The sequence below is a fragment of the Micropterus dolomieu genome, linkage group LG12 (assembly GCF_021292245.1).
Source record: "Micropterus dolomieu isolate WLL.071019.BEF.003 ecotype Adirondacks linkage group LG12, ASM2129224v1, whole genome shotgun sequence".
In the NCBI taxonomy this organism is placed as follows: domain Eukaryota; kingdom Metazoa; phylum Chordata; class Actinopteri; order Centrarchiformes; family Centrarchidae; genus Micropterus; species Micropterus dolomieu.
Genome location: NC_060161.1, coordinates 27,498,705 through 27,514,014, shown reverse-complemented (window position 1 = coordinate 27,514,014; position 15,310 = coordinate 27,498,705). Strand labels below are relative to the sequence as shown.

The 15,310-nt window shown below is 40.8% G+C and overlaps 1 protein-coding gene across 1 annotated transcript in view; it reads left to right on the top strand.

The window, feature by feature from the left end:
* The window catches only part of col4a6 (collagen, type IV, alpha 6), a 145,542-nt gene that overhangs the window by 125,060 nt on the left and 5,172 nt on the right, over window positions 1-15,310 (top strand). The window contains exons 30-45 of the mRNA XM_046064304.1: window positions 2,230-2,238; window positions 4,241-4,411; window positions 4,497-4,640; window positions 4,756-4,878; window positions 6,897-7,078; window positions 7,166-7,229; window positions 7,308-7,382; window positions 11,061-11,168; window positions 11,271-11,378; window positions 11,491-11,562; window positions 13,097-13,216; window positions 13,313-13,429; window positions 13,519-13,680; window positions 13,767-13,865; window positions 14,061-14,210; window positions 14,825-14,941. Of these exons, the coding sequence (XP_045920260.1) occupies window positions 2,230-2,238; window positions 4,241-4,411; window positions 4,497-4,640; window positions 4,756-4,878; window positions 6,897-7,078; window positions 7,166-7,229; window positions 7,308-7,382; window positions 11,061-11,168; window positions 11,271-11,378; window positions 11,491-11,562; window positions 13,097-13,216; window positions 13,313-13,429; window positions 13,519-13,680; window positions 13,767-13,865; window positions 14,061-14,210; window positions 14,825-14,941 (1,821 nt within the window). The remainder of the gene's footprint in view (window positions 1-2,229; window positions 2,239-4,240; window positions 4,412-4,496; window positions 4,641-4,755; window positions 4,879-6,896; window positions 7,079-7,165; window positions 7,230-7,307; window positions 7,383-11,060; window positions 11,169-11,270; window positions 11,379-11,490; window positions 11,563-13,096; window positions 13,217-13,312; window positions 13,430-13,518; window positions 13,681-13,766; window positions 13,866-14,060; window positions 14,211-14,824; window positions 14,942-15,310) is intronic.

Here is a 15,310-nt window from a genome sequence, read left to right as displayed (position 1 = left end):
AATTTAGCTTGATATATTGCTAAAAATGGTTATTAAAATGATACGATGACTCTTAAAATGTTCAGTGTATGCAACTGGAAACATATTGTAACTGTAAAATAACATGAAACTTTTTGTTTATTGCATTCTATTGTTAAAATGTGATTTTCTATAGATAATTTCAGGCTATTCCCCGTCTTCTATGAACAACTGGACACATAAAACTCACCACTTCCTGTGCACCAGAGGGATTTTTAGACCAGCAAATATAAAAGCTTTTGTGAACTAATTTCACCCAGTTACTACCATATAGCAGCAGAAATTAGACATTAATCTATATAAAGAAAAACTACTTATTACTACCTTAAAGTGTTATAAAAATGCAGTTTTAACAAAATGAATGATACTCGTAATGTAAGTCATAACTGTCTGCACCTGTCAGGTCCTAAAGGTCAGCCAGGTTTCCCAGGAATCCCTGGGCGTGCAGGGTTTGACGGAGCCAAAGGAGAGAGAGGAGACCCCGGTTTTGGAGGCCAGCCTGGACCACAAGGTAAACCTGCATGGTGGCCTGCCTCTGTATTTGTAACCCACGGTAGAATCAGGGACAGGACTCACTGTGAGTAATCAGATGTAGGTTGAAGCAACCACAACAAGTGAAGGGGACGTTATTTGGGTGGAAATGAGCTAACGTGACAGGTGGGATTAGTATTTACAGAATTAATTGCTGTTTCAAAAACTTGGACTGTAGATTTATTGACCGAAGATTGTTAATGTCACACTGGTGATCCAGAGACACATTTATGATGTCGTCGTTACAGTGATTCCAGATGGCATTTGCAGATGAAACATTCACAATACTGGGTAGAATAATATTTGTGGGCTTTTTCAGAGTAAATTTCCAATCACAAGACCTCCAGTTGTTACTCCATGTCCATTCTCCTGCACAGAGCAGACCAGATATGAACAGATTCACAGGGTTCTTCACAAATTGTGGTGGAGCAAAAAGCTCTGACGGCCAACCTCTCCCTCTCACTGATCCGTAGCTGGACATTAATTGCTCTTTAACTGACAGAGTTTCAGTTCCTCACTGTCAGGACATACACAAATTAAGTGCCTTTGACTTCCTCTCTTCCGTTTCCTCCACCCCTCCTCCATGCAGGTTTCCCTGGACCCAGAGGAGACCCTGGACTTCCAGGTGTTCCAGGACAGAGCTTTGACGGAGTCAGGGGGAAGGATGGTGTTCCAGGGCGTCCTGGAGCCAAGGGCCAGCCTGGAGAGGTACTGGGAGCCACACCTGGAAGACCAGGACAGGACGGTTTACCAGGGGCACCGGGAGACAAGGGCCAGCCCGGGACACCAGGAGGACCTGGATTACCTGGTGGGTCTGAGACAGGGAGACGCACAGTGTTATACCCTTAAATCAGGTGTTTCTATTATTTATTCCACCCCATTTATATCAATGAGAGTAGGCTTAATAACAGAAGAAACTCTCTCAAGCTACATCCTCTAAAATGATCGTTGCGGTAGTGGTAACAGAAGAACTGTAGTAGTAGTAGTATAAGTAAAAACAGAAACACTTATACCTGAACAATTTTCTTCCTCTGTCAGGTGTTGATGGACGTTTCGGTGTTCCTGGACTGAAGGGAGAGAGCGGAGTCAACGGTAATCCTGGTGTTACCGGCCCTCCTGGACCTCCAGCTGATCGGCCTAGCATTCCCGGTCGGCCTGGAGCTCCTGGCAACCAGGGACTGAGCGGATCACCAGGTGAGGGAAAAGATTCAGCAACCCTGTCCATGACTAACCAGACCTCTGTTTAATTTTGTTGTAATTTTAGAAGTTTTCGACTCTGTGTTCTATATTTGCGAGATTAAATGTATGTTTAAGTAGAGTTGTTTATAGCTTGATTTAGAGTAAAAGATTAAAAAATATATTATTTTGTTCCATCGTGGCTGTTGTCTTTCACTACCCATCTCTTCACTGTTACCAGCATTGGTTCATTCCTCTCCTTTTTTTCGCTGTACTTTCATAATCCTCAATATACGAATCAGACACCACAGTTGCCTGTTTTGTTCTTGTTGTCTATTTAAACTTTGCATCAACAAAAGGAATGTCTTCTTCCCCTGTTTTGTATTTCTCTTTGTCTTGTGTTCCTTCCTCCTTTCTTCCCTGCCTTCCTACACACCACCACCATTATCTCATCCATCCTCTCATCCCTCCATCCTTTTCTTGGTGTTGGGTCATTCGCTATAGGCTGCCAAGGTGAGACACTCTCTCCAACATCCATCCATACATCATTCCTCTTTAATCCATCCTTTGCTTCCATCCCTCCGTCCTCCCGCTATTCATGCATTAGACTGAACACTTTAACTGCAATGCTCCTAAAAAATTTTGCCTGCTCTCCTTTTCTCACTTGTACAGCAAAAAAATGTCCATCTCTATAATCTGATGAATCTTGGAGTCAGTCTTATGGTGTGACTATATTCTTTTGAAAGCAAATGAAGGGAATATATCAGTGTTTTCATTAAAAAACAGTAAATCCTTGAATCAAGTGAATTACCTCATTATTATCTGGTATCTAGCGATGAGTGACTTGGTTTTGCATATTTTTTCAAAAATACAATCACTCATACTTTGTAAATAATTCCAGCATTTCCTTAATTAGTTTCAGATCCTTGCCATATGCTATGAAAATAATTTGCAGAGACTTGCACAAGATCGGTAACCCATCACAGTGAACATAAAGGAGAGAGATTTGTTTGTCAGAGTGACATTAACAAGCCTTTGTGAGCAGAGACTACTAGACTTTGGAATAGTTTTAATATTTCATGATGTCCTTTTGATCGTATTTGCGCCATCTTCCTCATCAGATGGAGTCGCCTGGTTGTTAAGAAATGTAGATAAAATTTCCGTCTTCTCCGTGCACTTAAAGGACTCCTCGTCCATGTTTATGTAGAAGTTGAGATTGAAAGTTCATTCTTGACCTTGTTTCTTCGTGATTAGTTCATGCACTTGTGGAAAAATGAGATTCGAGTACTTAAAAGCAACAATTTTTGAGCAGCAAACTGCCGAACTATCCTCGTGTTCATGTTTGATTGTTCTTTATCTTACAGCTGTGATTTTCAACAACAACAAATGGCCTTTGGCTGCCAACTATACTAGTAGTAATACTAGTCGGAATAGTGAACTGAATGTAAACTCGCCAGGTGCTTATCCTTGTTGTGCTCTCTCCAATTGCAAAGCACCCTCAGTCAAAAACGGGTTTTAAAGTATATATTTAAGTGACTTGATGGAAGTAAATGTATCACACCCAACTAAAGGACTTTGATATAAAACAAAAATTACTCAATTAAAGATGGACATTTTAGCTGTGAGAGATTCAGAAACAGAAAGTTCTCTCAAGAGATGCGACTGCTGATGTTTGGTTTTATTTTTGCAGCCGTACTAACCCTCGTAGATCAATTACAGGCTTGAAGCGTAATCTGTCCTAGATGTGTTTATTGCGTTGTTTGCAATAGGCTTGTGTGGCGCAAATGCTATTTAACAATGTTGCTGCATCGATGACCGTAGAGGCATTGTTGACACTCTTAAAAGGACTTTTTATTTTCAACTCATCTATGCGTTTTGTGACAAGTTGTGACAGTTTAAATTATGCTGCATGGCCGTGTTGAAAATGGATTGTCTTTTTAAGAATGTAAACAGTAGTGGGTAGTATGCTGTAATGTAGGACTTTGGCGATTGAGCCTTGCTAATTCAGTCTGGAATTGCACTTGAGTTTTTTAATGGCATAGTGCTGTCTAATGACAGATTTAATCTAGCAAATGTTTAAACATAGCCACGCCATTTCTGTATCTTGTTGAGTGACATCATCAATCTAAGTGCAATTGCAGCCTAACCAAGGCAATGAAACGATGTAATGGAACATGTGTGTTTACATTCTCTACTTTTTTGCCAAATTGTGTGTGTCGGGTGTGTGTATTCAGAATAGAAAACATTGATGAATTGCTCTTGTTTCACATATATTAATAAACTTGATTACTGAGTTGGAGGTAAGTTAATTTATTATGTAAAAAAAAAAAAGGTAAGTTTATATTTCTTGGCTTTCAGAGGTTGATTTGAATGAAGTGAAATTTCTAGATATATCTTTCCCACATTTCCATTTGAAATGCAGATTACGACCAGTGTCTGACTAAATCTCTCTCCGTCTTTCTTTTGCCCATCTCATCATCCATCATCTGTCCCGTCGTCATCCGTCCACCACCAGGTTTCCCTGGTCGCAAGGGAGAAAGAGGAGACCCAGGTTTCCCGGGGCCTGCTGGAATGAAGGGAACCCCAGGACTGCCTGGCACCACTGGATCACCAGGGCCTAGAGGCCCTCCCGGACTTCCAGGACCGGGAACAAGAGAGGGTGTCCCAGGAATCCCAGGAAGGAAGGGTAGGCCACTGTTTATCATTACAGGTTACTTCTAACATCTCCATAGAGTGACAACAACATTTTGATTATCTGTGTCTTTCCACAGGTGAGAGAGGTTTGCCAGGACTAATGGGTTTTCCAGGACTACCAGGTCGTACTGGAAGCCCAGGGTTTCTTGGAGGGAAAGGACTGGCTGGAGAGCCTGGAAGAGACGGATTCCCAGGCGGATCTGGATTCTCCGGCCAGAAAGGTCGAGTGTCCAGAACAGGCTGCTTACAACTGCTGCTTTTTGATGGCAGCGTAACAAGGAGAGTAATCTACAGCCTGTGAGTCACACTGACATTTATGTGGTTTTACTTCTGTAGGTGAGAGAGGAGAAACCGGTCCCCCCGGCCCGCCTTCTCCTTTTGTTTCCTTTGAAATTGTGGAGAAAGGACAACCCGGAACTCCCGGAACCAACGGCTTTCCTGGCTTCCCCGGACCCAGAGGTAACACTACTTCTGTGTGTGTGTGTGTTGTTTATTGTTTGACTCTTGACAGCTGAGACACAGACTGCATGTGTAAAACATGATATTGTGCAGCCCAACAAAAAAATGTATTTAGTATTTAGTATCAAAGGACAAATTAAATTCACCCTCTATATTATGAGCTCCTGGCCAACTCTAAAGAAGAGATTCTAAAAATAAATTGTATGTGTAGCATTAATACCATTTAATAAAGGCAGCAATAACGTTAATGAATATGCCTCAAAGGGGCAGAAGATTGATGGCACTCAACTTCTGCTAGGGGAAGGGGAAATTACTAATTAATTCGGTCTCAATGCTGGAGGTTGCTACTAAGAATGATTTGTGTATAGTGACCGTAATACTTCATAAACACAAACCACATAATGATCAAGTTCTTCATAAATGAATTGTTTGTTAATCCACTAACTACACAAGGTACAAGGCTGCATAACGAAATTAAATTTTAAGTTCCTTCTTTCTACACCTACAACATATGGAGGGCAAAACAACAGACCACCATAGCGGCTCACACCGTAGAGACGCCGCAAAAGCAGTCAAATTTTATTAGGATCACCTTTCAACTTAAGAAAAAGAAAGTTATGAACACAAACTTCAAGTGTTGGGCATATCCGATCCGTATAACGTTACAGCACCCACTGCCGCATTTCTACCATTAAAAACCGCCAGGTCCCTGCCGCTGCTCAAAGTAATGTTTACTTTTACCTTCTGGGCAATCCCTCACCTAACACAGCCCAGGCTTGTCGCCTCGATTAATAAATCTGAAAGAAAAAACAACCATCCAGCATTTTGACAACCCGAAAAGTAACAAACTTATAGTAACAGTGTATCACTTGCATATTGGTCGGCAGGCAGCAGAAAATAACGTCTTTTTTGCCCTCCAACGGAGCGTTTTCATTGGAGTGTGAAGTCACATGAAAACTATGAAATTCATATTTTAATATAAAATATGGTAACATGTAAAATAAAATAAATAATACAGTTATTTAAATAGAAATATACATACACGTATACACCCAGAATATTCCACAGTGCATTATTTGAATTTGCTTCTGGGGTGAATGTAAATAGCAGCAACCAGATGATAATATGAAAATTTCATCTTCACGATAAACAGTCTGACGTTTGGGAAACAGAGTCCATCTTGACTGCGTTTGTGCACCAAGCACCATTGATGTGAAACACAGAGTCCACCTCCTCTCATCTTGCCGGAGTCTTGCGCTGACTGCTCGGGAACACGGACCACCTGCCGAGTGCTTGATCCGGGATGTTGATGGGGCAGGTCTCTGTAAAGTTGTGACACACACAACTAATAAGTACAAAGCATATAAATTAGTGAATAAATGCAATGAATACAGTGAATGATTAATGAATGGATGAGGACTACCCTATACCAGAAGGATATCTTGGAAAGATGTATTAAAGCAATATGTGGAAACACATGGGACCACCATGTGCGTGAAAGTGTTAACCAGTGGAATTCACTAAAGGCACCGTTCAGTAGCTGAGGTGTTGTCGGTCTAGTCAAGTACTCTTATAATCTAAAGCATCAACCACAATAGCAGAGGAAAAGTAGAGTTTCACATGGTGGTTCAGATTGCCAGTGGAAATCATGTTACAACCACACATTAGCAAATGAAATAGTAAAATACAATCAATACACGTCAGTATTCCTTGGATCACCAGAATGTGCCTTTCCTTCCTGTCTCCGCCTGAGAAGGATTGTGTTGGCACAAATTTATATACTGTTAGGAAGTTTAATCTATAACAAGTCATCATAATTGTTAAGGTGATTTTATGTACAAGATCAGTAGTAACTGTACCTGTCGGATAAATGTAGTGGAGTCTAAGTAAAAAGTTCTACAGTGAAGTAAAAGTACCTTAAATTAGTACAATCTTGAGCAAATACAAATCGTCAATTTCCAATGAGTTGATTTCCCTCCATGTTGCACCTGTAACCCCGACTCTATGCCTGCTTTCAGGTGACAAAGGTCTGCCGGGTCTGCCTGGTAGGCAGGGTGTGCCTGGACTTCCTGGTTTCCCCGAGCAAAGTAAAGGACAGCCGGGAGAGCCTGGGTTTCCTGGACGACCAGGAGCTTCAGGCTTCCCAGGGTCAAAGGGGGAACCTGGAATCATGGGATTCCCCGGCATGACTGGACCAAGGGTAAGAAAACACCCACACACACAGTTACAGACACAAACATGCAGCGAGTTCAGCCAGTGAGATTCACGTTCTCATGGCTCCCTTCAGGGTGATGATGGTGCACCTGGTTTCCCTGGCAATCCTGGAGAATTTGGTCGGCCTGGTAGCAAAGGTGAGTGTAAATATGAGGCCACACACATGTCCTTTAAGACGTGAATCAGTGCACTGAGTCACATGATTTGTTCCTCAGGTCAACCCGGAGAGACGTTTGGTTATCCTGGAGCTCCAGGAGCTAAAGGCCAGCCAGGAGATCCCGGCTTCCCAGGTAAGACTTTTGTAAAACCAACCGCCTCTTATCTGAATATAATAGTGTTTCCTCAGGAATGACCAGCAGTTGCTCCTTAAAACCCATCAACCCATCAATCATCACTACTGTTAATTTCGTTAACAGAAACTATGACTTAATATGTTCATTTATTGTTGACAATAAAAAACAAGACTAAGATGTAGTTAAAAAATTAAACGGCACCAAAATTTCTCTTCTTTAGGTATGTGAAGTGTAATGTGGTGTCCGAACAATAATGCTGCGATGATGTGTTGAGAAGAAATCCGCTTGACACTGTTCTTGATCATAAAAGTTTATTACATCAAGGAGTAAGGAGCATCAATTACAAGCTCTGCAGCAGCTTGGAGAGTGACCCAGCCCGATGACCACTCTGTCTCTCTGTACATCCAACACAGCTTACATAGGACATGTTTAGGTATCTGCTAAATACCATATAAGGGTCAGAGTCTGCAATCTAAAGCTCCAATCCATATAAGGGCACAGTATACACCACAGTAACTAAACAAGAAATGTATCAGGCACCTAGTTGAAACTATAAATCAGCACAAAAATGAATAATAACCTACTAACATAAACACAGAACGGACTGAACAGACACATTTGCGTTTTGGAGCATAAAACAGCAGCGACTCAGTCCAGCACTGCATTATAGGAAATGTGGGCCGTCGCTACAAACTACGTTACAAACAGAAACAATCTGCTCAGCTTGGGTTGCAAAATGTTGATAAATATATTTATTCAGTGCCTTTTCTGTTTGGCATCAACCTTTCTGTTACACGTGTTTTGGTTTTGCCTGTGAGACGCAGCTGAGACTCACGAATCAGCTTCATACGTGATTTAGTCCTGTGTCAAATGTCCTTGACACAAGAAGCCAGTGCAAATATGCAGACAGACGGCTGCACAGATTAATGAGAGCGCATCTGTTGCTTTTTACAGAAAGCAAGTTGAATGACAATGACAACAACAGGGCTTTAGAGGAAGAAGCGAGGTGACTATGAGGCTGACAATATACCTGAATACATGGTACATATCAGAAGGGAAGCAATGTAGCTGTAAAATAGCTGTTTAGAATACCATAAACCTGGTGAGACACATTAAGACTCACAACATAGAAATGGAGATAGCTTAACAAAAGTGACTTAATAAGGCAGCGGTGTTACTTTATATAGGCTGTGTTGCATGTTGTGGATCATACAACCTGTGTTTTTAATCAGACAAGATACATTTGACTAAAGTTACAAATAAAAATAGTTTTTGACTAGACTAGATTGACTGAAATGTTCAAAATAATCTGATGACTAAACTGTGTTTTTCACCGACTAAAATAGTAATGGCTTTCATTGACAAGAAATTAAATTAGACAACTAAATATGATAAAAACTAACAAGGACATTTGACACAGGACTAAATCAAAAATGTGACCTAATTAACTTTTACTACTTTTATATTCACATTTTATATAACAACAAAGAATAAAAAAGCATCCAGAAATATGTCAGTATGAGTTGACATGTGTCTTGGTTTTTATTCTTCTATCTGGACTAAAATTTATACGTAAACGTATAATCAGTGTTGGGCAAGTTGATTCCAAAATAGGATAGGATGAATGGTCTTCTCATTCAGCGCAAGGATGACTTACTGCGACAAGCATGCAAGCTAAGGGGAAGTGGAGTGTACATCAACGAACACCTTACCAGAAAGAATGCAGATATTGCAAGACAAGCGAGGAGTTTGTGGAAACAAAAGAAGATACAGGCGACATGGACCAGAAATGGTCGTGTTTTTGTTCGTACAAATGGGTTGCCAGAAGAATCAAAGGTGATCACGGTAAGGGAAACAAAAGACTTGCACCAGTTTAAGAAACTTTAATTGAAAACTGTATGAGATACCTATCCAATGTCGTCGATCAGACTACTCTTCAGGATAAGACGATTACAATTTTCTTTGAAAATGGGTGATGAACTTTATGAAGATTTACTTCTTTTGTTGTTGGACATGAGGACTATTGTACGGACTTGTAGAGTATTTAGTTTAGTTTATGTTTGTTTAAGTTACATTAGTCTATTTTTTAGAAATGGCATTATGTAATATTGATGATGACATCTAGGTGTTGAGATAGATGATATAAATTATAGTAAGTATGACGTTGAAAGAGATATTGATCCGGACAAATATTTGTGTAGTCAGCCAAATTGTCACTATTATACGGAAGAAGAGTTCAAGAGAGGAGTGAATATGAAACATGCCTTTTCTGTAATACATTTAAATAGTAGAAGTTTGTGGAGTAACTTTTCAAAAATCAAAGATTATTTGAACCTGTTTCCAAAATTTAGGTGTTTCTGAAACATGGTTGGACGAAGATAAATTAGCAGAGGTAGAATTAGAGGGTTATCAAATGTTTGTAATGAATAGAAAAGATAGGAGAGGAGGTGGAGTTGCTCTTTATGTGGACTCAAGTCTGCAATGTAATATAATGGCTAGTAGGTCAATCACTATTGAAAATATATTAGAGTGTGTTACTGTTGAGATTCGTATGGAAAAACAAAAGAATATAATTGTTTGTTGTATATATAGAACACCTGGTTCATCATTGGATATTTTTAATGAATTTGTAGGGAACATGTTCAATTCAAATGGAAATAAGACAAATATTGTCTGTGGTGACTTTAATGTTGACCTGCTTAATCCAGGGGGACATAAGAAGACCACAGAATTTATTAATGGCTTTTATAATAGTACATTATTTCCAGTAATAGCAAAGCCAACAAGAATAACAACAGTATCAGCAACATTAATTGATAATATATTTTCAAATGACGTTGGCAAAATTGATGGAGGTATTCTAATAACCGATATTAGCCTGGTCATCTATAGTGTTTATGTTTGGAATGATTTGATTAAATGATCTGTAAATGACCAAACCGAAATAAATGAAATGAAATGAAATTAAGAAAGATGCTATGCGCATTTACGCACGAGGTACAGCAGCATAACGTCACTAATTATTTGAATCCCCGACACTCCGACAGGATCGGTCAGGATGAACTGTCAGCAGTCTAAATCATTAAAGCACAAACACATAGCATTTACACATCCATTAGGGGAGCTATTGTCTTGTCAGAGCTCCCCCATAGTGTGCACCCTGCCTACAATCTCCACCATCGGATTCCCGCAAGAGGAGATAATTTTACTCTTTACTTGTTTATCTGGAAATGTTTCTCGGTGTTGGTGAATTATAAAAAAAACACCACTTAATTTAGGGTTAAAATGGGTTGTAACATGAGTTACTGAGATTGTAACGGGTATAATATTACATTTTTAACATTTTTGGGTTGATTTACTACGTTACTGCAAAAAGCAATTACTGTAATTGTGTTACTTTTGTAACGTGTTACTCCCAACACTGCGTGTAATACATTTTATTACATCCCCTGTTCTACCAGACTACCGTTTCTGTTTTACCCACTTACCCAAAGTAATAAATACACAGTATCACTTACTACCATAGAAATTTTGGAGATGCCTTCAACAGTGGAAACATTTCTGAAAATGTAATTTCCAATCTTGATATTCAAAGGTTTTGAGGTGATTTCTGCAAGTTTTGAAACATCTTCACAAAAGGATATCTTACCTACCAGATTGATTGTCTCCCCTCAGGTCGTCGTGGCAATGACGGCGCCCCCGGTGACAGCGGCTTTCCGGGGGGTCCAGGTTTCCCTGGAGCGAAGGGGGCTGTTGGTGAAGGAGGACGTCCTGGAATAATGGGTGAGAGAGACCTACAGAAAGACCCACAGATGAATTTGTATTTATTTCCGTCAACGCACCAGAGTCACAGTATCTAACATATGTTCCTCATCCGCTCTGCAGGCTCCCCTGGTTTCCCAGGGCCAAAGGGCCAGCCCGGCTATCCAGGAAGAAGAGGACAGGATGGGCCGCCTGGTCAGACTGGAAATCCTGGAGGTCCTGGAGCCATAGGTGAGAGAAATATTTCTAATGCACGTTTGCTCTGTGTTTCCAAATGAGTTGATGTAACACAACAGGGAAGCAGAGGCTGCTGACAAACACTCACTCTGCTGTGTTTCTGCAGGTTTGCCTGGATCCCCTGGTCTGGATGGACTTAATGGCCTTGCTGGACCTAAAGGCATCCCTGGAAACCCAGGTAAGGACCTCACAGAGTCTGATAATGCTGTTTATGTGGTTTCTTTTGTTGTTGTTTTTTGTTGTTTTTACAGATGGGTGTTTTTATGTTTTCCATGACCTTGGCAGTTTATGTGGACTATTGAATGACTCTGGAAGGAATTCTGAAGAACTGATCCATTTCAAACAAAGCTGATGGACATGATCACGTGATGAAGTGGTCAAGCATGTTTATAGTAACTATAGGCTGTAAAACATGTACTTGCTCAAGGCTGTCTGACCGCAGTGTCTCTAAAACAAAATGGGGTTTTCACACACGAACAATCTGATCCTCGTTTTTGTTAGTTTGGGCAGCTAAAAATTCTGATCTTACATTTAAATGTTTCAATTACTTTGAGAGTACATCATTTAACCATTTACCACCCACCCCTCTTTGAGTATCTCTTGTATTCTCTGTTGTACCTGGTTATTTTTTCGTCAGGGAGTCATATTTGAAAATTACCTTAATGGTGGAAAGTATGTGAGACTAATCTAATTGATACATAACGTGTTTGTATTCATTTGAGTTTTCAAAGTGGTGGCAGACTGCTTCTCATCCCAAGTTGTCATATACTTAGGGCCGCATGGTTAAGACCCTTTAACGGCAGTTTGTAACGCATTGGGGAGCTGCTTAGCATCATGGTTCATCGCACTGGGGGAAGCCCTGTAGTGTAATTTTGGTGGATGGGTGAGCCAGAAACCAAACTTTATTCCAGGCGACTGGTGTTCATTTCCTGTGTGAAACAAGAAGTCAACTTGGGGTTTTTATGCAAGTTACAAGTTTTACAAAAGTTATTTTTATCTTTAACCATGACGTTTTCCTAAACCTAACTAAATAGTTTTTATTTACTAAACCTAGCCAAATTGCAACATTTGATCACATTAACCACAAGCTTTATTTGAAAGTCTCCCTGGAGTCTAACTGGACATATTTATGCTAACTTGACTGTAGAGCCCTAAACATCCAAAAGATTGTCAGGAAAGGAGTGTCCAGGGCGTTAAAAAGTGACGCCAAGGGATCCTGACCAAGCGTCCATACGTGACAAGTTTGGAGTGAGAATGTGTTGGGAGAGATATAACCAGCATTAAAATTATAGTGTCATGTAAATACAAGGAGCACATTACTATTTTTACACATTGACAGCATATTAGACATTAGTAAATTCCCGAAAACAAAGTCACATTGACAAAAGTCCTGCAAACCTCTCCTGGTGTCTAAAATGCAAAATGTTTAACCTGTCAGTGCGTCAGATTTACAGGAAAATCTAACGGATTGTTTAACAGTACAAAGGCAGACGACAGGGTGCTACAGAGTTTTGATAAACCGCAACATGGAGAAATTCCCTGAAACAATAAGGAAAAGCCAAAGCTATGATACAACAAAAAGACAAACAGAAAGATTCTGTGACAGACAAAATTCTGTAACTAAAAAAACTGTGAAAGCAGTGAAACAAACTTTCTAAGTGCAGCAGTTTAAAGATGTTGATTAACTGCTTTTTTGTTGCATTTGCTTCCAGGTGTGAGCTTAGGAGGTGCCCCAGGCTCTCCTGGTATTTCAGGGCTGAAGGGAGAGCGAGGCGTCTCTTACCCAGGAAGCCCAGGCTTCCCCGGACCGAAGGGAGAGAGAGGAGATTCGGGTGAGATACACTTCAAAGAAATTTGAAACTGCGAATCAATATAAATAAAATAACATCAAAATAATGACTGCTGGTTTATTTTTGTGTATGTGTCAGGTTCTCCTGGACTCACAGGGTTCCCTGGTCGGCCTGGACCTCCTGGTCGTCCTGTGGGGTCAAATATTCCCGGACCTGTGGGAGACCCTGGCCTCCCTGGACTGGATGGAGAGTATGGTAAATACATTTCCTCACTCCAGTTTCTTTTCCTGTTTCCTTCCCTACCTTCTCCTTTCCTCCTACTAAACCTCTCCTCTCTCCTCCAGGTTTTCAAGGTCCTCCAGGTCCCCCCGGGCCGCCTGGTCCAGGGACAATCCAGGGAGACAGAGGTGATGCCGGGCTCCCAGGCTTCCCTGGCTCCCCCGGCAGGAAAGGAGAACCAGGAGGCAATGGAGGCACCGGATTCCCCGGCAGCCCAGGGTTGAATGGTGAAGTGGAGCTCTATACAGGCTTTAAACAAAAAGATGACATGAAACAAAAATGTCTGTTCCTAAACAGTATTTTTGCTTATTAGGAGGACAAGGTGATACTGGCTACAGGGGAGGTCCTGGTCGCAAGGGTTTCCCTGGTGACTCTGGTTATTATGGAAACAAAGGAGTCAAGGGACCACGAGGTAGGAGGCCTTTCATAAATGGATTGTGATGGTACAGGAAATTAATGCTGCTTATTACACTGAATCTGTCTTCTCTCTCGTGCCTCATCCTTCACTTTCACCCTTTCTTCCACAACTATTCCCTCTTATTTTCCCGCTCACACATTCATCATGTGTTTTCCCTCCATCCTTCTATCTCTTCCCCTTCCTCTCCAGGATCTCCTGGTCGTAAGGGTCTCCCTGGAGTCTCGAATCCCCCACTTCCACCAGATCCTGCAACCCGCGGAGACCCGGGCTTTCCCGGTCGAAGTGGAACCCTTGCTGCCCCTGGAGAGCCCGGTCAGCCTGGACTGCCTGGACGTCCAGGTGTGTAGTTAATCTGTCCATTCTTTTAAATGATCTTTGCTATGTTGAAAACACTGAGTTACAGCTGTTGTATTTTGTTTTTCACCATCAAGCACAAATACGAACCCATTTAAATTTGTTAGCTTAACTTTGCATAAAGGCTGAAAACAAGGAGGAGCTCTGTCCAAAGGGAAAAAGAAATATCTGCAAAGACTCCGGGATGTCCAAGACATATACAAATGAGAAATAATGTGTTAAGTAGAGATGCTGGTATGCTGATTCTGTTACCTTTGGATGGAGCCAGGATGGCTGCTTTCAGTGTTTATGCTAAGCTAAGCTTACTGTGTTCTGGCCCTGTCCTGATCTTTAACAGAAAGACATCAGTGTGGTATCAATCATCTCATTTTACTCTCAACAAGAAAGAAGCATATTTCCCAAAACTATTCCTTTACTGGCGTCTCATATACATACAGGATATTTACCCCATATGAATATATATATAATGTGTATATGACGGTCGTAATTAAGTAAAGTAATTTAATTCTGCAGTGCTTGACAGTGCAGAGAGAAAGAAATGAAAACCAATGGCTGTCTGCACCTTTGGTCAGACCCGTTTAAATACTGTCCTTCTGCAGGTCCTAAGGGTCGCCCTGGCCCTGTGGGTAAACTTGGCAGGACTGGCCCTTCTGGTCTGCCCGGACCCATCGGGGACCCCGGACCCCCAGGGTTCCTTGGACCCACTGGAAATCAAGGTCAGTAGTCTTCAGTAGTGTTGTAGTAGTTTTTATGGTCAAAGATTAAGCTTATTTCCAAGATCCTGAAGAAACAGTTTTTTCTCTAAAGATGGTTGAAAACATAATAAAACCGGTTTATGTTGAATTGTAGCCTCACATTATTACATATTCACCTGTCAGGCTAATGTTTTATTTTATAGCAATCCTAATGATAGTAGAAGGAATCTGACTTACATTAGGTAGCATAACGTTCTCATATGAATGTCATGGTTACATGTTTATTTTTAAATTTTAAACCAATAATAGAGACATGACATTACATTCTGGAAAATTTAATAATATCATGAAATCAGTTACAAGTTACAGGTCCACAGAGCAACAGAGCAT